The following is a 22,497-nucleotide window of genomic DNA, read 5'->3' as shown; positions in this document are numbered from 1 at the left end:
AACTGAAACTAATTTTAGATTAATAGGCTAATATTATTATTTTCTGTGTGAAAATTGGGTGTTCATAAAAGACGGACGCATTATAAATTTACACAGGGATGATCATATTTGGGTTAATATTTCATGCTTAATATTTATGTGTAAATTATTCAATTTTATAAAAATGTTATCCACACACCATCCGCATTTTGTCAGTCCATTATGCAACTCATCTGTATATTTGCTCGTCTAGGCCTATTCCTCAAGCTATCTTGACGGTGACCACAGTAGGCTACGTAAGGGGCGTGCGCGTATGCCTTCAATGTCGGACAAACATGCTTTTTGCAGTGCGCGACGTCACTTGAACGCCTCGCAATGGTGAGAGGCAGAACTTGCAAGCAGAAGCACTCAAAGCTCAGCGAGAGGAAGAGCGAGAACACGCGCTCGCAGCCACTATAAATCTGTCCCCATTCAACACAGCAGCGGTAAGAGCTCACGATATGTCACTAAGACACTGCAATGTACAGTTTACAGTCAGGAAAACAATGGGGGTGAGTGGAACAATTGTCGGAACTAGCTTCGTCTTTTTGCTGCGATATGTAAATACCTTTCGTATGGCGGGTCTCCCCATGTGAAGCGGGCAAATTGATCCCGCAGCGAACAATGTATTATAAAAACCAAATTATGGCTTACATTCACCCCAGAAGTTCAGATTAAAATATTTGCTCACAGTTTTTCCTCATCAGTATTGTTTTAGCCACCGTATGATGTGGGCCTTAATGGGCTACACTTACACAGATATACACATCTTTGTATAATTTGAAGTGGACCCCAGATTTGACTCGGTCTGATATTAGTTCATATTCAATGGAAAGTAAAAGAGTTTTGTTAAAAGCGAAACAAGAGCTTTGTCGTGGGCCTGTATATCCTCCTCCTCCCTTATTTGTGAAAACGGTGTGAGGGATGCCGTGTTGTTCCTTGTGTGTTTTAGAGGGGTTCGTTGAGACTTTGGGCAGGTTGTATCAGCTGTTCTGTGGATACAGAGTGTCGCGCGGTGTTGCGTTGCTGCTGTTTATGTTGCAGCGCGAGAGCAGCTTCTCGGCTATCATGGCAGCGGATGAGCTTCTCTGTTGTGCGAAGGCGGGTAAAGCCATCGCGACTCTGAACAACACGCCAGCCATCTCAAAACACGATATGAATGATGAATAGATAATCGTACCAGCGAAATCTCGATATTTTTCAGTTTTGGGTGAAACTGATGAGTTAGCCGTCTCGCGCTGGGGCTGTTTTGTGAACTCGGTCAGAGCTGCCTATTGGCAATGCAGTGTTTCGAATACGCCACCCATGTACTTTTCCTACATTATTGTAATGCCAATAAAATGGTGTAGTCACCACAAGGTTGTATTAACAGGTTTTGTGTGTCGTATGCTCGCACGGTTTTTCCGTCATAGAGAGATTTGTTTTCCACAAGCGATAAACTTGTTGACATATGTACTTAAACCATACAGTCTACTACACCATGCTTATAGGAAGATCTCAGTTCATCAAGTTTTAAGTAGTTAAATAAGGGGGTTTCAAACTTTTTGGACCCCCAAATACAATTATCCCCATTGCGAGGGGACCCCCCTCCTAAAATAGCCTATAAAGGCAACTATGTCTTCATGTATATTAACACATTTATTTAACACAATTTTAACCGTAGCATTATATAGACATCATTTTGTTTTATATTTCCAATAATATGAAGCTTTGATATTCACTTTTAAAACAGATTTGCTTTTTTGTTTTGTTTAGTAGTGATTTTTAGTAGTAATTTATGTAGAACGCAAAATGAAACAATTATATACATTTTGCTAAATGTGTTAAATTGTCTTAATCATCTAATTAGTACAGCACTAAAAAAAATACGTTTTGTGTGTAATTTCTATTTAAAGTTCTAAATTGAAAAGATTTTGGAAAACTGTGATTCTGTTTATTTCTTCTATAAGTGTTTTTTTATGTAGATGTAATATTTAAATGATTTTTCGTGAGAATATTAGCATCAAACATGTTCATACTAGACATTTGGAGGAAGTTTAAGTCATGCGGGTCATGCATTTCCTTTTTGGGGAAATTTCAAAGCAAACAAATTAGTTTAATAACTGAGTTGCATAAGCAAACTAACTACAACCATCTGTCTAAACTATATTTTTCTCTCATATAGAGAGTGATTCAATAACAAATGTAGGAGTTTCAGAAATAACTAAAAAAACAAACAACCAAACATGCATTTAACCATCTGTTGCTCTATATACTTACACAAACTGTAGAAAGTTATTTCTTCAGATCTGAACCACAAAAATGATCTTTGCTCTTCCTACCTGTACACTGCAGGGCAATTGCAATGTTTTTTTTGTTTTTGTCTTCAAAACAGAGGAGAGGTGGAGTGTGTGAAAACTGGTCATGTCAGGACAGAGAAAAGGAGCTTCCGCACGTCTTCGAAAATGTGCCTTCTGTAGAACCAACCGAGATAAAGAGTGTGGACAGTTACTGGTGTCAGAGAACCACAGGGTGGCAGCTCACCACAAGTGCATGGTATGTTAGCTGTCCACTAGCTTAGCTTTCTTCTATATTTGTAAAAAGGGATGAAAACAGCTCTTATCCATACGTTTATTTGCCTAGTTTCACAAAACTGATCTCAGAGAATATGAATATTGAGCATCACATGTGTTGTGACTATAACATCTATAAAAAGTATATATTTTGACACATTGCATGTCTAACATTTGACTTTACTCAGCTTTTCTCATCGGCATTGGTCACATCTCACTCGGAGAGTGAAAACATTGGAGGCTTTTCTGTTGAAGATGTGAAGAAGGAGATAAAAAGAGGAAATAAACTAGTAAGCTCTCATAAAATTCAGTTGTTCCTTTAGGCTAAAAATAGAGAGCAAACATACAGCTTTTCTATCTCACCTGCTGATTTCCTGTTCAGATGTGCACTTCCTGTCATCGGCCCGGGGCGACCATCGGCTGTGATGTAAAGACATGTAGGCGGACGTATCACTATTATTGCGCTCTATGGGACAAGGCGCAGACCAAGGAGAATCCGTCTCAAGGCATCTACCTGTAAGCATATTGACGATGCTGCTTATCGCAGAACTGCATATGCTTTATAACTATGTGAGACTTTTTTTCTCTTTTCTTTTTTCTTGAAAATTAGTGTTTACTGTCGCAAACACAGAGATGCCTCTCAAGATGGCAGTGATGGTAACTAGTCGTCTCTATGTCCTTTAATGTTGGGCACTAACCTGCTTGTGGACTATTGCGTTTATCATCGATTTGCTCTTATTCCAGATGAACAGGAAGTTCCAGCCAATGATTCGGATTCATCTCCGCCGAGGAGCAGGGGAAGGGGGCGTTTCGAGAAAAGCAGAATCAGAGGTGTGTCGCGCGGACAGTCAGATGACACTCGATCCACCTCGTCACAAGGCAATGATGATACAGAGAGCTCCTCACATGTAAGCCACTTTATCTACTTTTTTTCTTCTTAATAACTCAATTTATTTTGACTTGATACAAGCTTCAGAATATCAGTGGTTGGCATGTGTTAATTTGTCATGTGCTTGTGTGTGGCACAGCGAGACCGGTCCCCTCTGAGAGGCAGCCCCAGTGATTCAGGCTTTCGCTGTGGCTTCTGTCATGCCGGTGAAGAAGAGAATGAAACGCGGGGTGTGCTCCACTCGGACAATGCCAAGAAGGTGGCTGCTCACTACAAATGCATGGTGAGGCTTCTTCAATCCTGAAAAACAATGGATCGTATTTAAATTGCTCCTATTATGCTTTTTCAAATATTACCTTTCATGCAGTGTGTAATATAGCTGTTTGTGAATGTAAAAGATCTGCAAAGATTTAAAGATCAAAGTGCACAGCAAATAAAGTTATTGCTAGGGTTGTGCCGATAGTCGATAGTATCGTGTATTGACGATAGTCAGAGATATTGCCAATGCCTTTGACTATATCAAGGTGAAAATTGGCTGGTTTTCCCATTAATGTATTAAATTAATAGTAGTAGTAGTAATATAGTTGTTGTTATTATTATCAGTCTAGTATTATCAAATTAATATTAGGACGTACAATTCATTCCCTAATTTCATAACGACATCACCACATAACCATACTGCGAAACCGACACGCGCATATGAGGATTAAGGACTCCTCAATGAATGTTCACAAATTGTCAAGAGTGCTTGTTATAAAAGAGACGCATCATTTGTATACAGTTGTTGTTTGAGCCAAAGGGAAAACTGCATCGTTGTTCATCAGCATTTTGTTTTGTTTCCATAGCACATTAACAAAATATTTGGTAACACTTTATTTTACAGTGTCATTGTAACATATGTTACATGTAGTTACTAAAGTAATAACTAGAAATTATTTAGAAACTAACCCTAAACCAAATCAAACCCTAATCCTAACCCTTTACTAAGTACATGTAGTTACTTAAAGCCACACCGCGAAACTTTTGCGGACGCTAGGGGCAATAGACCTGGAACTTTCACGTCTAGCGCCCCTAGAGGCCACAAGCGCCGCAGCACTGTCGCGAAAGTCTAGAAGACAGTATATCAGAGCCTATGGACACGTGACGGCCGTAAAGCGATACGTTCTCCAGGTCACATGACCTGTTCAACGACGGTCCGTCTCCTCCAAACTTACATAGGCGGTATTTCAAGAGGGCAGCCCCGCTCGGAGCATTAATAGTGTCAAACGCTGTATATTGGGCTGAGGAATCATTTAAAATATCTCGTATGCGTCAACTCTTTAGGTCACAAAGTCCACGGTGTGGCTTTAATATTACTCAGTACTTAAATGTATAATTACAGTGTAACAACGGCACCTTAAAATAAAGTGTAACCAAATATTTGAATGCCACAAATAACAATACAAATTATTATTAACATTATTATTACTAAAATTATATAGGCCTAATAACAGTCTTTATGTCCGAACACAGAACAATATTCAGTCATCGATGAAAATCAAAAGCAGCTTCAAACACAGACTTAAAACAAAAATATTCAGCCACTAAATTAAGATAATTGATGTACCGTTATCAGCACTAAGGTAGATTCAGCTCTCGTCGTGTCTGAGAGAATAAATGCGGCGTCCAGCATCAGATGCCGAAAGCTCGGTTTCTCTTTCACTTTAACTTTCAGGGAAAAATTGACTGGTTAGACTGGCATAACTCTCGTGCAATGTATGCAAATTGCATGCGTGATATCCACGGGCTCGCCTTTTGGGTGAAATTTTTTCGACGTGACTTCAATATGATAGAAAGATGACCATTTTTCCGCAATAATAAAACGAATTAAATAATTGAGTAAATGATCAAATAAGTAAACTATTGCACCCCGGTCGAACAAACCATTTTCAGACTCAAATAAGGGGATGTGCAATGCATATTATAAGAAAATTTAAGTGTTGTTTTTTTTTTAGCTTTGTAGCCTGTTGTAGGAGAGCTCAAAAACAAAATTAGGAACCTTTAAACAAACCCTTTTTTTTATATACTTTTTTTTTATCTTTGTATTTTTAAACAAAATACTCAAGATATTTAGTTCTGAAAAAGTATTTTACTCCATGTTATTTTTAGATTTATTTTAGGTTTGGAAAAGTTTGATTCAGCCTGTTCCGTTAAAACGTCTTTTATTTTCTCTGTTTTTGTCACAGCTTTTTTCTTCGGGTACCGTCCAGCTAACTACCACCTCGCGTGCTGAATTTGGGAACTTTGACATTAAAACGGTTATCCAGGAAATCAAAAGAGGAAAAAGAATGGTGAAATTTTCTAAATTTAATTCAATATAGAAATACTAAACTATATTGCTGACTGATAAGAATGTGAACTAAATATAGGTTTACACCATGGTCAGCAGAAAATATATATTTTTTTCTTTTTCTTTTTTTTTGTATGATTTGGTTATTATATTAATTCAAAGTCAGCTAATGTATTTTTGGTCATTTCAGAAATGCACACTTTGTACCCAGCTTGGAGCCACCATTGGATGTGAGATAAAAGCCTGCGTGAAAACCTACCATTATCACTGTGGCCTGGAAGACAAGGCCAAATACATAGAGAATATGGCTAGAGGCATTTACAAGTATGTTCTAACTATTGACTGCTTGTTTTCCTTATTATACAAATATAAATAGCCTGGTAATATAATTTTGGCCGGAATAAGATTTGACTCTTGTTCCAAATGGTTATTACATTCTGTATACACACTGAAACCATCAGGAGAGTGAACAAGGGCTGGGTGATATGAAAAAAAAAAAAAAAAAAATCATATCTCTGTATTTTTTATGGCTATTTACAATATACTATATCTTCTACTTTTTCTTTTCTTTTTGGGTTTAAAAAGAAAAATTATATTTATTTTAAGAAACGCTGTTTCACAATGTTGTCCTACAAACAATATTCATATTGAAGGCTATGAAAACAAATCTAGTGAAATGTAACCATGTAGGCTATACTATATATATTATGTGCCAAAAATACAATACATTCTAACATTGTAACAACATTAAAATATTAAAACAGAAAAAATGCTTTTTAAAGGAACACTCCGACTTTTTGGGACTTTAGCTTATTCACAGTATCCCCCAGAGTTAGATAAGTCCATACATACCTTTTTCATTTCTGTGCGTTCTGTAAGTGTTATTTGACGCACCCACCGCTAGCCTAGCTTAGCACAAAGACTGGATGTAAATGGATAAGGTAGCATACTAATCCCAATTAGTGACAAAATAATGCAAACATTTTCCTATTTACATGTTGTGATCTGTATAGTCACAGCGTGTACAAATAACAAGGATATATGAGACAGAGACCATTTTTAATCGTATAAATACTGGGAACTATATTCTCACTAGGCGTAGGAGCACAGCTACTTGGGCGGAGTGATTAGCGCAGCACACGAGACGCCCTGTGGTGAGGAGCAGAGAGTTCGCTCAGAGTTGGAGTAATAGAGTCAGCAATTACTAGATAGTAAATTTATAGTTTACAATCATGGGTGTTCGCTGTATCTTGTCTTACAGCTTCCAAAGTTTGTAACTCCTCGTCTGTGTATTCTGGCTCAAAACTATATGGTTCTGGATCTTGGTTTGATACCCAGTAAAAATTCTCGGACAATTCCTCAAAGTCAGCCATGATCACGAGTCACGTTCGCTACTAGCTAGTTAGTCATGTTTGTTTTGTTTACGGAACCATCAACAGGGCCTCTCGTGTGCTGCGCTAATCACTCCGCCCAAGTAGCTGTGCTCCTACGCCTAGTGAGATTATAGTTCCCAGTATTTATGCGATTAAAAATGGTCTCTGTCTCATATAGCCTTGTTATTTGTACACGCTGTGACTATACAGATCACAACATGTAAATAGGAAAATGTTTGCATTATTTTGTCACTTATTGGGATTAGTATGCTACCTTATCCATTTACATCCAGTCTTTATGCTAAGCTAGGCTAGCGGTGGGTGCGTCAAATAACACTTACAGAACGCACAGAAATGAAAAAGGTATGTATGGACTTATCTAACTCTGGGGGATACTGTAAATAAGCTAAAGTCCCAAAAAGTCGGAGTGTTCCTTTAAAAGAAGTTAAAATCACTAAATTAAAAAATCAAATCAAAAGCACAAACTAAATGTTAACTGGTAAGAGAAACACACATTCAACTGAGCTTAGTAATTATATTAGCCTTCATTTGATTATCCCATGACAGTAGTCACTTTACAGTTGCAGCACTGCTATCATAAAACTACAATTGTAGGTTTAAAATTCTACATATGGCACATTTAATGTCCAACAACAAATATTTTATTATTCAGAATTCTTGCGCTCCATCTGTTTGGCGCGCATTCGTGCGGCGGCGTGATTTCACTGAAGTCTGTGAAGTTTAGCAGAGACTTGCTTGCATAACACCAGTCCCCTTCTAACAGCAAAATAGACAAATGTGCTTATCGTTCTAATATTTACAGATGGAGAATATACCTGTCAAATGTAAGTTATGCACTGAGGAAAACACCACATCTCAAACGCAATAAACAGCACAGGTATCCGTCAGAGCATCAAGTCGATTTAAACTACACGTGTTAACTATTGTTAACACGCCCCTTGATATAAATCGTGTCTCGTGTTTAGGACAAATTGGATTATGCACTTTCCCCACAGCAACTCACTCTGTCGTCTGCTATTTTTTCAATACGCTCCTAATATCAAACTACTGTATGTCGATATAAACTGAATTGCCTCAGTCTATATCATTTATTAAATATATCGATATACCACCCAGCCCTACAGTGATGACGTGTGCTGTTGTATTGCAGTATAACAAGAACTTTTATGTTGTTTTCACCAGGCTTTATTGTAAGAATCACAGTGGAAATGAGGAAAGGGATGAGGAAGATGAAGAAAGGGAGAGTCGCAGTAGAGAGAAAGCTGCTATTGACAACAGAGCAGATCCTCCATCGCAGGTTAATGGCAACTAGGTGAGACTCTGTGATGTTCTTGATACAGTGTGATTTGTTCAGTCTGTCATGACAGAATTTGTGTTTGATAATTATTCAGGACTGGCAATGTAGTATTTTAAAATCATTGAACGTGATCGGTGGACATGACCAAGATTGAAGTACTGTCTTTTTTCAGGAGGTGAATGAAGATGGAAGATGAAGACGTGATACAATGGGGGATAAAAGAAATATTTTTGTATAATGCTCAATTAGAAACTAGGGGCCAGTTCACAATAGTTTTCGTCTCTGACAGTATTTCATGGACATTGAGAATGTAAGTTCAATATCAAATGATATCGATATGTTACTGCAGTGTAAACCATAACTTAGCTGGATAGGTTTTATTTAAACATGGTATATTAATGCTTAAAACCATATGATTGGATGGCTGGAACAGTGTCATCTGTTGTGCTTGCACCTCCAGTTTCCTCTTTGGACCCACTCTGAAAGCAACTCCCCCCGTCGACTGTTTATAGTGCATCTCCTCCAAACCATGACGTTTAATAAGCCTTTCAAAGTAATTCTCCTTCATGAAACTGTCTTTACCTCTTTTTTCTCTCTTGCAACATGTATTATATTTTATTACTGTATTATACTCATGAGTAATATTGGATATCTGTGGTTTTCTTTATAGTATAGATCAGGATTAAAGAACATTGGCTAGCATGCACTTTTCTTTACTCTGTCTCACGTGGTGGTCTTTCTTTTTTCTGTATATGCACATATTCTACATGCAACTCTAAATAATGCTTTGTGTTTTCTGTTGTCCATTTGGTGGCAACAATTCAAAATAAGAGTCCTTCTGAAAGGCAGATGCTTATTGTTTGGAGGTTGAACTATGAATTAAAATTAAATGTTTATACTTTTATTTAATACTAAATATATTATAGAATATATTATAATAATTCGTTTTAGGTGCTTTAATGAATTGGATTTCTTTTCAGGATGCAGTAGTCACACTTATTACTCCAGTCTGTGTGTGGCCTGGTAAACACTACATTATGGAGACTAAATGTCCACCAAGATAGCAATATCCAAAATCCTTGTCCTTGTGGGGCCTTGTCCATTTTTTTCCTTTGGTCCCCTTGAGGAAAAGAGCAAAGAAATCATACAAAGTGATGTTTTTTAAAAGTGTAAAAATGCATAAAGTGTTGTGATGGGTAGTTTTAGGGGATGGAATACAGTTTTTACAGTATATATATATATATAATACTGTATAAAAAATCATTGTCTATGGAGAGTCCCCATAACACATGAAAACAATGTGTATGTGTGAGAGAGTCTTCTGTGATGCATAGTTTCAAGTCTTTACTATATTATTAAACTCCTGAGCATTTCCACTGTTACTGCTCAGAAAGAACACAGTCCATTGAACAGTCATTAATAGATTTTTTGTTTACTTTTTGAAATCCCTGTTACAGTGTTATTACATTTAAGTACTGAGTAATGTTAATTAACATGTACTTAATATAGTGTTAGGATTAGGGTTTGGATTATGGTTATTTGCATGAAATTACGCTATACATACTGTTTACTACTAATTATACGTGCCTTTTTTTTTCGTTACACTTAACTACACTTTCGGCGCACTGAAATGAACGATCCCGTGTTAGGCCGGCGGCCTATGCAAATGAAAGTAATAGCAATACCTGCATAATAAACTAATAAAATAATCATTAACATAGTTGTAAAACATACCACCCTGCAAAAAATAATTTCCGGGCGATGGCATTTCGTAACGTAACGTTACTCATAATAACGTTATTCATTTTTGACGATTAATTTGATGGTCTGTCACTTTAAGGCATTTTCACTGCTGAACGCTGATTGGTCGACAGGCTCTATTCCCCCTCTAATGTTAAAACACCCACAGTGTGCGGAAGATAGAAATTGTGTTCGTTCAGTCCTTTAAAGGCGAAATTGAAAAATAGGAAGGACAACAATAACTCCCTGCATTTCTCATCGGAGTCGAGGACGTCAGCTACTCAGTCGGGACGGACATGGCGTCTACCAGCTCCTGTATCGTGGTAAGTCACAGTACACAAGTGTCTTCAATCATTTACACCGTAGCAGCGCAACACTGGATTAGTCACTGTACACAAGTAAATAATTCATAACTGTTTTGGCGATAAAACTATATTTTCTTCCTATATGCCTTTTATTCCTAGAAATTATCCTGATTGCATATACAAAAGTATTTAACGTTAGTGATTTATAAATATTTCCATGAGGTCTAACTATAGGGGCCTGGGAGGAGAGCACGCGTTTCACGCATGGCACATGTGATGCAGCAACAGAGGATGCAGGCAGCCAGTTCATTTCTGCACGCACGATCAGTTAAACGAGCAGGAATTTCACTCGATTAAACGCTGCATGTGCTTGGTTGTATTTTGATTTCAGTGTTTATCAATGCCTTGATAATCGGATGAAATCTGTTAATGTACGTGTTGCGCGTTCAGGTCGAAAAGTGCGCAATTAGTTTTAGATTGGAATTTTGTTTGTTATAAATTGATGAATGTAACGCTTGCAGGGCCATACCAACCACTAAGGTCCAGACCTCAGTATTTTTCCGATGTGTATAAGAAAGGTTGTAAAATAAATGCTGCGTACATTGCACTATGCCAAGAAAACAGACCTTCACATCTGAGCTGACAGCGGTCAAATCATCAATGTCAAAATGTTTGAGATATAATTATAAAATAAGTACCTACTCAAGAGGGTTTGTGATTCTTGACGAAGTCAAGGAGACTGAATGAAAACGCACATCTCTCTGACAATATATGGCACTTATGAAACAGCAGATATTCAGCCGTTACCCCTGTAACTCCGTAGTCCGTAAACAAAGCAGCTGTGCTACTTTATTTTCCTGAACATTTAAAGGAACACTCCGACTTTTTGGAACTTTAGCTTATTCACAGTATCCCCCAGAGTTAGATAAGTCCATACATACCCTTTTCATTTCTGTGCGTTCTGTAAGTGTTATTTGACGCACCCACCGCTAGCCTAGCTTAGCACAAAGACTGGATGTAAATGGATAATGGTAGCATACTAATCCCAATAAGTGACAAAATAATGCAAACATTTTCCTATTACATGTTGTGATCTGTATAGTCACAGCGTGTACAAATAACAAGGCTATATGAGACAGAGACCTTTTTTAATCATATAAATACTGGGAACTATATTCTCACTAGGCGTAGGAGCACAGCTACTTGGGCGGAGTGGCTACTTGGGCGGAGTGATTAGCGCAGAACACAAGACGCCCTGTTGTTGATTAAGCTGTGCTCCTACGCCTAGTGAGAATATAGTTCCCAGTATTTATACGATTAAAAATGGTCTCTGTCTCATATAGCCTTGTTATTTGTACACGCTGTGACTATACAGATCACAACATGTAAATAGGAAAATGTTTGCATTATTTTGTCACTTATTGGGATTAGTATGCTACCTTATCCATTTACATCCAGTCTTTGTGCTAAGCTAGGCTAGCGGTGGGTGCGTCAAATAACACTTACAGAACGCACAGAAATGAAAAAGGTATGTATGGACTTATCTAACTCTGGGGGATACTGTGAATAAGCTAAAGTCCCAAAAAGTCGGAGTTTTCCTTTAAATATTTCAAACAGCCATTCAGATTTTTTATTCGCCTCAGTGTTCAACACCAAATACTTAAATAATAGGCTACTTACAGACTTAATATACTATATTTTTAAAGGGGTGGTTGATTATGATTTCACTTGTCTAACTTTAGTTAGTGTGTAATGTTGCTGTTTAGCATAAACAACATCTGAAAAGTTACAAAGCTCAAAGTTCAAAGCAAAGGGAGATATTTGCTTTAGTGACATCACCAACCCTAAATTTACATAAACCCCATGTTACATTCAACAATGTTGAAAATTTCAGTGTGTGTGTGTGAGGTAAAAGGACACAAGCTCTTGAAGCTCCGCCCCCTGTACCAGGAGCAGCAGCTCATTTGCATTTAAAGGGACACACACAAAACGGTGCGTTTTTGCTCACCCTCAAAAAGTGACAACTTTAACATGCTATACAAATATCTGTGGGGTATTTTGAGCTAAAACTTCACATACACACTCTGGGGACATCAGAGACTTATTTTACATCTTGTGAAAAGGGCATTATACCACCACTTTAAACATTTGTTTAACGTAAACATTTTTACTTCTGGACTAAACCGATATTGATTTGAAAATGTTCTTGGTTGATTGAAAATGTTATAACATTAACTAATGATACCTTATTGTAAAATGTTACTAATTGGTCCTGTTACAAAGACTGTTACTAATTGCCCCTGAAACCCCCTAGCAAACTCAATGTAGCAACCTCTGTAATTATAAACCCCTGTATACGGCCCTTTGGTGTTTTGTGTGCAGTGTGCTGATTTGTGCCCTAGTGTGCCAAAAGGAATGACTAAGGGGAATTAATCATCCTCTTCCTCTGCCCTAAATTAAGATATTATCTTGAGGATATAATTTTAGACAGACCAATCCAGTGCTTTGTAATTTGTGTTTGTGTTTTATTAATTAATCAAAAGGTGTGGTAAATTCTTAAAGGGACAGTTCACAGATTTTGTTTGTAATCTCGGTCAGTTTTGACCTCACACTTGTCGTTTCAATCAATTTAAGACTGTCCTGGTCTGCCATTTCCATGCAATGACAATGAATGGCGAGTGAAGGTGTCAAGCCTAAAAAAGTATGCAACGTCACCAAAAAGTTTAAAAGACTTGTTCTTTATTACAGGTCTTCTGAAGCATTTGTGTGAGGAACACACCGAAGTCTATGTCATTTTGCTGAAAAGTTGCACCGGAAGGTTAACTGTTAACAACTGCGAATGAGTTAAAGGAGAACTTGGCAACTTTTTTAACTTAATAAAACTGTCTAGAAATCATTTGGATGGTTAAACAACCTGTTCTGGTGATATTGGTGACTTTCCCCGCTCCCCCCAGCGTTCCCAGGCGGAAAACCAACCTTGCAACTTGGGGACTACCGTCCCGGCAAGATAGAAATTGGAAGTCTCGTGAGAAGCGAGAACGAGCGCGAAACACAAATTGCTTTACGGCAATTCGACATAAACACACACTCATGTATGATGTATTACCAGATTACCCACCTCGGTAGACATAGCTCCAAACGATACAGTTGGCTTGCTCCGATCAAAACAAACGCACATGAGCAGCGGTAGAGAGGGGGAGGAGGCCGCCGCAAGTGAGTTTTTTACGACCGTGTTGTGAAATATACGCCCCCCCCCCCCCACAGCTGTAGGGGAGCTCGTGGGGAAAACATGCGACAACAAAAGAGAAAATCAGCGAAGAAGTGACTAGAGTTCACTAGAGTTGCCGAGTTCTCCTTTAAACAGACCAGTCTGGCTAATTTTGTTCAGGGCTACTTTTCCTAAAGTATTGTAAGATGGAAAACATTGCCACAAAAGGTCTCTACCATTAGGATTACAATGTACTATTAGTGCACAAGTCATGTGGACCATATTTATGATTTGTTTGATAGTCAGTACCCAAAAAGTTAGATAAATATACTCAGGGAATTCTGTCACCTGAAGGGCTGAAATAATTTTTGCCAATTTACTTGCCCCAGGTAGCATTCCTTAATTGAGAAAATTGGCTCAATATTCTGATAGAGCTGAGGAAAGACATGTGACATGCATGTGAGTCTAAAGCAGGAATTTTACTGGTGTGAAATATGGCTCACTAGATCTGACAGCACACCGACTTGCATAATGTGCACTCCTGCAGCAGCAGCAGCAGCATGAGAAACTAAACTTAGGCTTGCAGCCATTGCATACTAGGCTTTAAAATCCATGTCTTATCATAGCCATGTCTATTGATGTGGATTGTGCTTTGGGGTTTAAATCTCAAGGTACTGGCACCAGCAGTAAGCAGAGACAGGGAAGATCCCAGAGGAGCCTCTGCTGACAGTTGCACATTGTTTGTCTGAACCTTCTTCAAGGACAGTGTGATAACACTTATTACTAGAAAAACAAACAAAGAACAGGCTAATCTACTGCTGCTTCTCTGGAATTTATCTGCTTCTACTTTGCCTCCACAGTGAGGAACAGTTAGATATGTCCTTTGAAAAAAATAAAATAAAATGTTTTACACATACATCTACTGTTTTGAAAGATTTCCAGTCAAGGTTCTGCTCAGGTCCTATGGCAGGGCAGGTTATACTTTTTCAGTAATTGGATTCTAAATACTATATTACATTATATTTATATTCTTCATTCAGTTATTCTCAACAAGGGGGCCAAATCAGCAAGTCTTAAAATGATTAAATTTTAGTTATTAACATAGTCTTAATTAAAATGCTAAAAAATAAAGATGTACCAACATTAAACAGACATCATATTTTTTTAGTTTGTTTATTACAACAGAAATACCAGAGATACATAGCCTAGACAGGAGGGCCTTCCAATATTATCTTGGGTGAAGGGGGGCCTTGGAGTAAAAATGGTTCAGAATCACAGATTTTAAAGATACTATGTATGTAGTATGATTATAGTATAATTTGAAGGGGACTTCATTGTGTTTATGAATGCATTATTTTAGGCTGTCGTCTTTTACCTAAACATATGCACGCAAAGCAGTGGATAGGAGATTTGACGTATGATCTTAGCTTGTCTGTTGGTATGAAATGGGATTCTGTGCATACTAGTTCTGACATAATGAGTAAAATCTGCCCTCGGTTTCACAGACTAGTATCAGACTAAAATGCATGTTTGAGCTGTTTTAACTAAAGGGAACTTGCAGTGACATATCTTAATATTTAAGTTCATATTTCTTAAGTTAATATATAGAATTGAACAACACACTAGAGTTAAACTTACATGTGCTTTTGTATGTTAGTGAACATGAAAATAAGTTTAGTATTAACTATTAAGTTTAGTCTAAGAACGTCACTTGGGTATCTGCTTAAACTCAGAAAATATATGCGCTTTTTTAAAGTCACTCTGGTGAGAACATAATCTCAAATGTTACAGACAAATGCCATCATGTTATCGCCAGATGTCTTGAGAACAGGAGAGTTAGGCAATGGGATGTAATGTTGAAGATCACCTTTCACCTACTAACCTATTTAAGGTTTATCCTGCTAGATAAAAAGGTTATCTATCAAACAGACTGCTCACTGTTCTTTGCCCTATCAGGTATATGATATGATGGAATGATGTCATTTGTGTATTTTAGATCAGTGATGAAGAGCAAGGTTATGACCTGGACCTCTTCTGCATACCAAAACATTATGCTTCTGACCTGGAGCGAGTGTATATTCCACATGGACTCATCATGGACAGGTACGAGGCACATCCAACAAAGTTACTTCTTAGCCAAGAAGTCTTGCCTAATGAACCTGCAAATTCTGCAAATAATGAAGACTGTTGACATTGCAGAACTGAACGTCTGGCCAGAGATATCTTGAAGGACATGGGTGGCCACCATATCGTTGCTCTCTGTGTGCTCAAAGGGGGCTACAAGTTTTTTGCTGACCTACTAGATTACATCAAAGCCCTCAATCGCAACAGTGATCGTTCCATTCCGATGACAGTGGACTTCATCCGCCTCAAGAGTTACCAAGTACGGCTAATAATTATTCATCCTTTAATTGAATGTAGATTCAACCAGGCCTGTCTGTTACTTACTCTCTTTTGCTTATTGACAACATGAATGAAATTTGAGCCTTTGCAATACACACTTGTTTCAAAGTTGAGTGTTGATGTTACTTAAGCAACTAGAACACATACATAGTCTTGACTGAACCCTGCTTTCCCCTTTTTCAAATATCACAGAACGACCAATCTACAGGTGACATCAAAGTGATTGGCGGCGATGATCTGTCCACGCTCACAGGAAAGGCAAGCATCTTCCTGTGAATAATTTCAAAAGATAATTGTTATGATAATGTCTAAAATCTTATCCTGTGACTTTCTGGTGACGTTTCTCTATACCAGGAAAACATTTTGACCTCAGTTTGTAAAAACTAAAATTTAAGTACATCACTGTCAACGTTTTATTTGTTACGTTTCTAAATTAATTTCTGTGGTGACCGGCAGCGTGCCACAGATGCTGTCCATAAATACCTTTATTCAGCAAAGATGCATTAAATTGATCAAGTGACATTTATAATATTACAAAAGATGTTTCTGTTTTCAACACTTGTAATTATAAGAAGTTTCTTGAGCACTTAATCAGCATAAATGATTTCTGAAGGATCATGTGACACTGAAGACTGGAGAAATGATAATGGAAATTCAGCTTTACCATAACAGGAATAAATGACATTTTAAAACATATTTATATACATTTTGTTATTTTAAATTGTAATTATATTTCACAATATTACTGTATTTTGATGAAGGAAATGCAGCCTTGGTGATCATAAGACACTTCTTTCAAAAACATAAATTCTTACCGACCCGATGGTGTATGATCAGTAAACAAAAAATGCATGAGTTACAGCCAGTGGGTGATGAAATATTGTTTTTGCAGTCTTAAACATCAAAATTAAAACTCTTTCTCCTTTTCTCTTGACATTCTTTTTGACACCAAAAGAACGTCTTGATTGTTGAGGTATTTGTGATTTTTTTTTTTTAAACATATATTTAAATATCTTGTATTATCTAGCAAATGTTATTGTGTAATTGTGTAATCTTTACTCCGTTCATCAGGACATCATTGATACTGGGAAGACGATGAAGACCCTGCTCGAACTTCTCAAGCAGTTTAATCCAAAAATGGTCAAAGTGGCCAGGTACAAATGAATATAATGAATAAAAATGCAATGAGCCTCCGATTGTTTGTCTTGAAGGTATGGATGGACCTTATTCACAGCAGCGCCATCTTTGAGTTTTAATGGGAAGGAAAGCGAGGCTGTGAGGGATAGTCATACATCTCTTCAGTGGGTTGTACTATTATTTTATGTGTTTTTGGATTGTTTTCCAAGAAATTTCAGTAGACAAAAACATGAGCTGTGGAAAATTATAAGTGGTCCAGGAGCTTTACACTGCTTTTTACAGCGGATGCCATTGAAAACACAGTTAAGTCTATCCTTCACAGCCTCGCTTTCATACCTGTCATGGCTCTGCTCTGAATAAGATCTATTGAATCAGTCTTTGTTAGCTGTAGGTAAATATTGCTAAGCTCTGTGTAGTAACTCCCTTGTCTGTTATTGATCACAAGTCCAAAAAATGCCAGATACTACTACCTACTTTTGAGTTTATAAGCTTTACGGTCTCATATACTAAACGTATTTCCATCATTCGTTTTCTTTGCAGTTTGCTGGTGAAGAGGACACCAAGGAGTGTTGGCTACAGACCAGACTGTGAGTGGATTACTGAAAAAGCTTTCCAGACTTTTTTGGCATGCAATTCTAAATGGCTTTGATATAGTTTGGATTCATTTCACTTCTTACAAGTCATGTTTATATGTGAATACATGGTGTTTATTTCGTAGGGTTGTACAAACAGCCTCAAAAGACTAAAGCTCAATTATTTTGACCACTGAAATTCCTCTTATTGATCCTTTTAAAGGGTTCCCTCACCCTCAAGTTGTTCCAAACCTGTACGAGTTTCTTTCCTCTGTTGAACACAAAAAAAGATATTTTGAAGAATGTGGGCCACCAAAATGGCTCAAGGCCCCATTGACTCCCATAGTATGAAAAAAAAATACTATGGAAGTCAATGGGCCCATCAACTGTTTGGTTACCAACATTTTTCTAAATATCTTCTTTTGTGTTCAACAGAGGAAAGAAACTCATACAGGTTTGGAACAACTTGAGGGTGAGTGAATGATGACAGAATGTTTTATTTTTGGGTGAATTATCCCTTTAAGGCCATTATAGTGCAATGCTGTCTGTTGACCACAAGGTTGCACACTTTTCTGCATTGAAGTACAAGTTGCCAATTCAACAAACTTTTTTATTAACCTCCAGTTTCTTTTCCCCCCTTTATCCTCTAGTTGTAGGTTTTGAGGTCCCTGACAAATTTGTGGTTGGATATGCACTTGACTACAATGAGTACTTTAGGGATTTAAATGTAAGTACCTTAAAAAATCTAAAAAACAGGTTATTGGAGTATGTTTTCCAAGAAAATACTATTTTAGTCTTTCTACGTTAAAATTGCATGCTTAATTCAATGCGTTTCTTGCCGTTTCTTTGTAATTATTTGTACACCATTTTTAGTCGGTTTAGCAATAATTTTGAATATCTTTATAATTAAATTGCAAATAGTTGCCCATTATAACACACATCTGTTTGATTTGTGTTGCAATTCCTGCTAACTACTTCTCTCATTTTGACTTGCAGCACATCTGTGTCATCAGTGAAACAGGAAAGGAGAAGTACAAAGCATGAGAAGCCCTGAACTTCCCCCTTTAGCTGTGTATCATTTGGTTATTTTTTTAAATATGGTTTTCATTTTATATCCATTTTGTATTTTTTTAGTAGCGCAGCTCACCGCAGGTTAGCAGGTCCTGCACTCAGGGTCTCTGGTGAGGTGTGTGCTGTCAATGCACCTTACATTTACTTTAGCTTATACCTCCACAGGCAGCCCCACACACATTATCAACCACAAACACTTGCAGTTCGGTCTCTGAGAATAGAGGTCCTTTAGACTGCTGCTCTTAGTTACAATGGGGGTTTTAAACAACCATTTTGTAAGGATTCCCTTTAATTTATTGTAATGACTTGTACAAGTTATTATAGGTAGATGTTTATGTTTAAAGACTAGATAGATTAAACAGAATATTGATTTGCTATTCAATAATGAACATGCATTTGATTTGCTCAGATGGCAAAAGGAGAACATTCATGTTTCCCAAAGACTATTTGCTGTGTAAAACTGTTATGATAAAAAAATCAGTGAGACTGCATAAAATGAATGCTTTTACATGTGAATGTACTTTAGAATCAGGGCAACCTGATTTTTCAATCACATTTTAAATCTATTGACATTTAAAAGCCAAATATCACCTCCTTGTTTTTAGTCGTAATTGTTTAATTTTGCAAGATATTATCAAGATATTTATTTGTCTACTTACTTTAGTCTTGCTTCATAATTATAATAATGGGATTAAAATGAAACGTGGAAAAAAAATCTTATGGTGCCTTAGATGGTAAATTTGTACGACCAGTTATGCTACCATATGAATACGGTGTAAAAATGAAATGAAACTGATGAAAAGTTGTTCAGCCACCTGTCAATCTTAAACTTTCTGAATAAATTATTCAAAGAGTTTTGAGTGTTCTCCTAACTTTCCTTATCTCGCCAACATTGTTGAATAGGTCACATTATAATGTAGCACACTGTTGTTTTAGGAATAACTAGTAGCATAAAATAATATTAAAATGGTGTTCCGTCGTGTTATAGTTAATACCAGCGCAGGCCTATTCCCTACTTTCCCTCTTGTTCTGGTCAAAACTCCATTTTAACATTTACATTTATGCCTTTACCAGATGCTTTTATCCAAAGCATCTTTCCACAGAGGAACATAAGCAATTCGTCATAGAGCCAACAGTATTCATAGTATACGATGCAAGGTTTATAAGAAAGCTAGATTAAGGTATTACAGCAGATCACAAAATCGAGACTACATAAATCTTGCTCTTAAAATATTTTCTGAAATAACAAGTGAATAACCAGGTACACATAAGGAAATGTATTTATTTTATTTAACAGCATTGTTCATCTACAGTACAGGCATGCAGTGTTTTTCCATCACATAAATGCATGGGTATGTTGAGCTCTCGGGCAAGGATCTGCTGTGGCTCTTTGGAGTCTGTAAGTGCTGACAGGTCTTACTAAAGCAGAACAGTAATACTGGATAACACCACATTCACCTCCAGTATTTATGTGCTGCTATAGTACATTCTGCTGGTCTCTTGCGCTGGGTGGAACACAGAAACAGTCCTCTAGCAGCTCTTGATGATCACCAAAAAAAAAACATAACGTACTGCTAGAGTTGTGACAGTCAGAGCATTTGACATGTTCATTCTCTTCCTCTCAGTGTGGGTTCAACTTGCTATTCCGGTAATTAACCAGTGATGACAATGTTATTTCTAAAAGCAACTTCCAATTCTTGCATTTCATGAAACACTAATATTAAGATATATTTTTAGAATTCAATGTTGACCTATCAGTTATCATACATATGTCTGTACAATTATGGAATATTATGGAAATATTGGTGTTATCGACGGTTCCAAATGTCATTAAGAGGGAGCGCCACCTGGTGGGTCTGTGACAGGAAAAACAGGGTGGTAAAATAGGCCTCAAGTTTATATCCAATGTTCTTTGAAAATAAATTCAAAATAGTATTTTTGCGTTAGGTTATTACAAAAAAGAGAGATCTATACACCACGATACATTTGAAAATACAACCTGCAAATGCATACCAGATAAAGTATTTTAGAGTTTCTGTCAGTTGCGTATTAATATGGATACATCTGTATTTAAATGATAGGAAGTTATAATTTTAAAAGCTGCTGTTTGTATACATAGTTGTTGATTAGCAACTAATAAAGTACAAAAATAAGAGCCTTCGCCAGGCAGACATGACCAGACATATCCTCAATACTGCATGTCACGGTCTGGTGTGCAGAGGGCCTTACTTGTTCTTAAAATAAAATATACATATATGTACATGTACATTAAAAAGTAAAAAAAAAAAAAAAAAAAGGATTTATAGAAAACTTTTAAATCAATTGTTGCCTACATAAAAAAAATGTACATGCTTAAACTGAATCATCAGCATATTTAAGGCAAGTAAAAAATAACAATATAACATGTACATATTATTATTATTATATAAAAAAAATGTTTTTAATATTTTGTAGCTACAGGCCATGCTGGGGTTGTAAGAAAAGCTCCAGACACGCACATTCAGCTGGATGCCACATACAGGGTGTAGTTCACAACTGCCTACTCAGCACTTTTACAATTGTGTAAAACAACAGAAATAGCCCCATGTTGAAGTGAGCGGAATCAAACAATTAAAAAGTACAAAATATATTTCGTTTAGTAGCCAGCCACCTTCGAAAATGTATATCAACACACCGTGGGGTGTTTCCTCATCTTCCGATTACACAGGTTCCCTAAATAGGCAACTTCGTAGTAATAATAAAAGAGGATGTTGGTCATAAAGCTATATTGAGAAATTCGAGTTAAATACAAACGACCGATAAAAAGTCGAACTTTTCATTGACACGCGTCAAAATGAAACAACTTTGAGATTATGATCGTGTACTAAACAAAGTGACATTAAAGTGGACAGCTTTTCTCCGCGCGCGCACAACTACAGCAGCGTTTTCAAACAAAGGCTCAAAAGTAGTGAAGGCGACTCAACGCCAACAGGCGCGTTAAACACCCCCGTCTCTTTAGGAAGGTCAGACGCCTCAGAAATTAATGAACAGCACACAACTTGACAGCGTGAGAACGAGGAGGGAAAAATCCTGAAAAATAATTCCCCCAAAAATCCAAACTTACCTCGGGTCCAATCGAAAATGGCGCCGAAATGTAAAAAAAACGCACCAAATTTCATTGTACGGTCTCCTGCAAAGCTTTGTGGGAGCGTGAGCTGTACAACATCCCCCGTAGAGTAACGGAGGAGGAGTGCAACTGCAGTGTCGTGGCACGTTTACTACTTAGGCAGCACACTATATCCCCTCAGGATGTTGTCATGCCTTTTGGAGCAGCCAACTTGTTCTCTCAACAAACAAAGTTTCTGGTTTTAATGGAGTATATTCTAATAAAACCCATATAATCTTATAATTCAACCTCGTAATTGTTTCCATTAAACGTTTGGTACTGGCTTAATCAACCATTATTGTCTCCTTCCTGCTTATTTGTTCTGTAAGCTCTTGATTATTCTAAACCTTAAAACAAATAACTCTCTTCCTAGTAGTTTTATTATTTTAATAGAGGTGATTTATTTCTACAAAAGTCAGCTGAAGTTACCATCACCT

General features: G+C 37.1%; 2 protein-coding genes across 6 annotated transcripts; both read left to right on the top strand.

The window, feature by feature from the left end:
- Window positions 1–248: 248 nt before the first annotated feature.
- On the top strand, window positions 249–9,771 carry phf6 (PHD finger protein 6). 5 transcript variants are annotated; one of them, XR_014031391.1, is made up of 12 exons: window positions 249–464; window positions 2,393–2,553; window positions 2,759–2,860; window positions 2,953–3,086; window positions 3,181–3,227; window positions 3,315–3,478; window positions 3,599–3,742; window positions 5,685–5,789; window positions 5,979–6,112; window positions 8,365–8,494; window positions 8,652–8,789; window positions 8,940–9,382. XR_014031391.1 is itself a non-coding variant. In XM_081383157.1 (11 exons), exons 2-10 carry the CDS (start codon window positions 2,422–2,424, stop codon window positions 8,492–8,494), a joined length of 1,092 nt encoding a protein of 363 aa, XP_081239283.1. In that variant the 5' UTR covers window positions 249–464; window positions 2,393–2,421; the 3' UTR covers window positions 8,652–9,771. The 5 variants fall into 5 exon arrangements, 2 of the variants coding, with proteins under 2 accessions (XP_081239283.1, XP_081239284.1); XR_014031392.1 differs by having other exon boundaries at window positions 8,913–9,382; XM_081383157.1 differs by having other exon boundaries at window positions 8,652–9,771.
- Window positions 9,772–10,378: 607 nt separating this feature from the next.
- Window positions 10,379–19,771, top strand: hprt1 (hypoxanthine phosphoribosyltransferase 1). Its single transcript, XM_081383159.1, has 9 exons — window positions 10,379–10,542; window positions 15,729–15,835; window positions 15,932–16,115; window positions 16,328–16,393; window positions 17,091–17,108; window positions 17,207–17,289; window positions 17,813–17,859; window positions 18,495–18,571; window positions 18,841–19,771. Exons 1-9 carry the CDS (start codon window positions 10,516–10,518, stop codon window positions 18,886–18,888), a joined length of 657 nt encoding a protein of 218 aa, XP_081239285.1. The 5' UTR covers window positions 10,379–10,515; the 3' UTR covers window positions 18,889–19,771.
- Window positions 19,772–22,497: the final 2,726 nt, after the last annotated feature.

This window comes from Scardinius erythrophthalmus (assembly GCF_964197995.2).
Source record: "Scardinius erythrophthalmus genome assembly, chromosome: 13".
Taxonomy (NCBI): domain Eukaryota; kingdom Metazoa; phylum Chordata; class Actinopteri; order Cypriniformes; family Leuciscidae; genus Scardinius; species Scardinius erythrophthalmus.
The sequence above is the reverse complement of the archived record's forward strand: the minus strand, read 5'-3'. Positions and strand labels throughout refer to the sequence as shown.

Bases quoted from the DNA above. Each gene is read 5' to 3' on its own strand.
- phf6 (XM_081383157.1), top strand. From the start codon at position 2,422: ATGTCAGGACAGAGAAAAGGAGCTTCCGCACGTCTTCGAAAATGTGCC. The intron at 3,087-3,180 runs GTAAGCATATTG...CTTGAAAATTAG, and splicing joins CCGTCTCAAGGCATCTACCT to TGTTTACTGTCGCAAACACA. The intron at 3,228-3,314 runs GTAACTAGTCGT...CTCTTATTCCAG, and splicing joins CTCTCAAGATGGCAGTGATG to ATGAACAGGAAGTTCCAGCC.
- hprt1 (XM_081383159.1), top strand. From the start codon at position 10,516: ATGGCGTCTACCAGCTCCTGTATCGTG. The intron at 16,116-16,327 runs GTACGGCTAATA...CAAATATCACAG, and splicing joins TCCGCCTCAAGAGTTACCAA to AACGACCAATCTACAGGTGA. The intron at 17,290-17,812 runs GTACAAATGAAT...TTTTCTTTGCAG, and splicing joins AAAATGGTCAAAGTGGCCAG to TTTGCTGGTGAAGAGGACAC.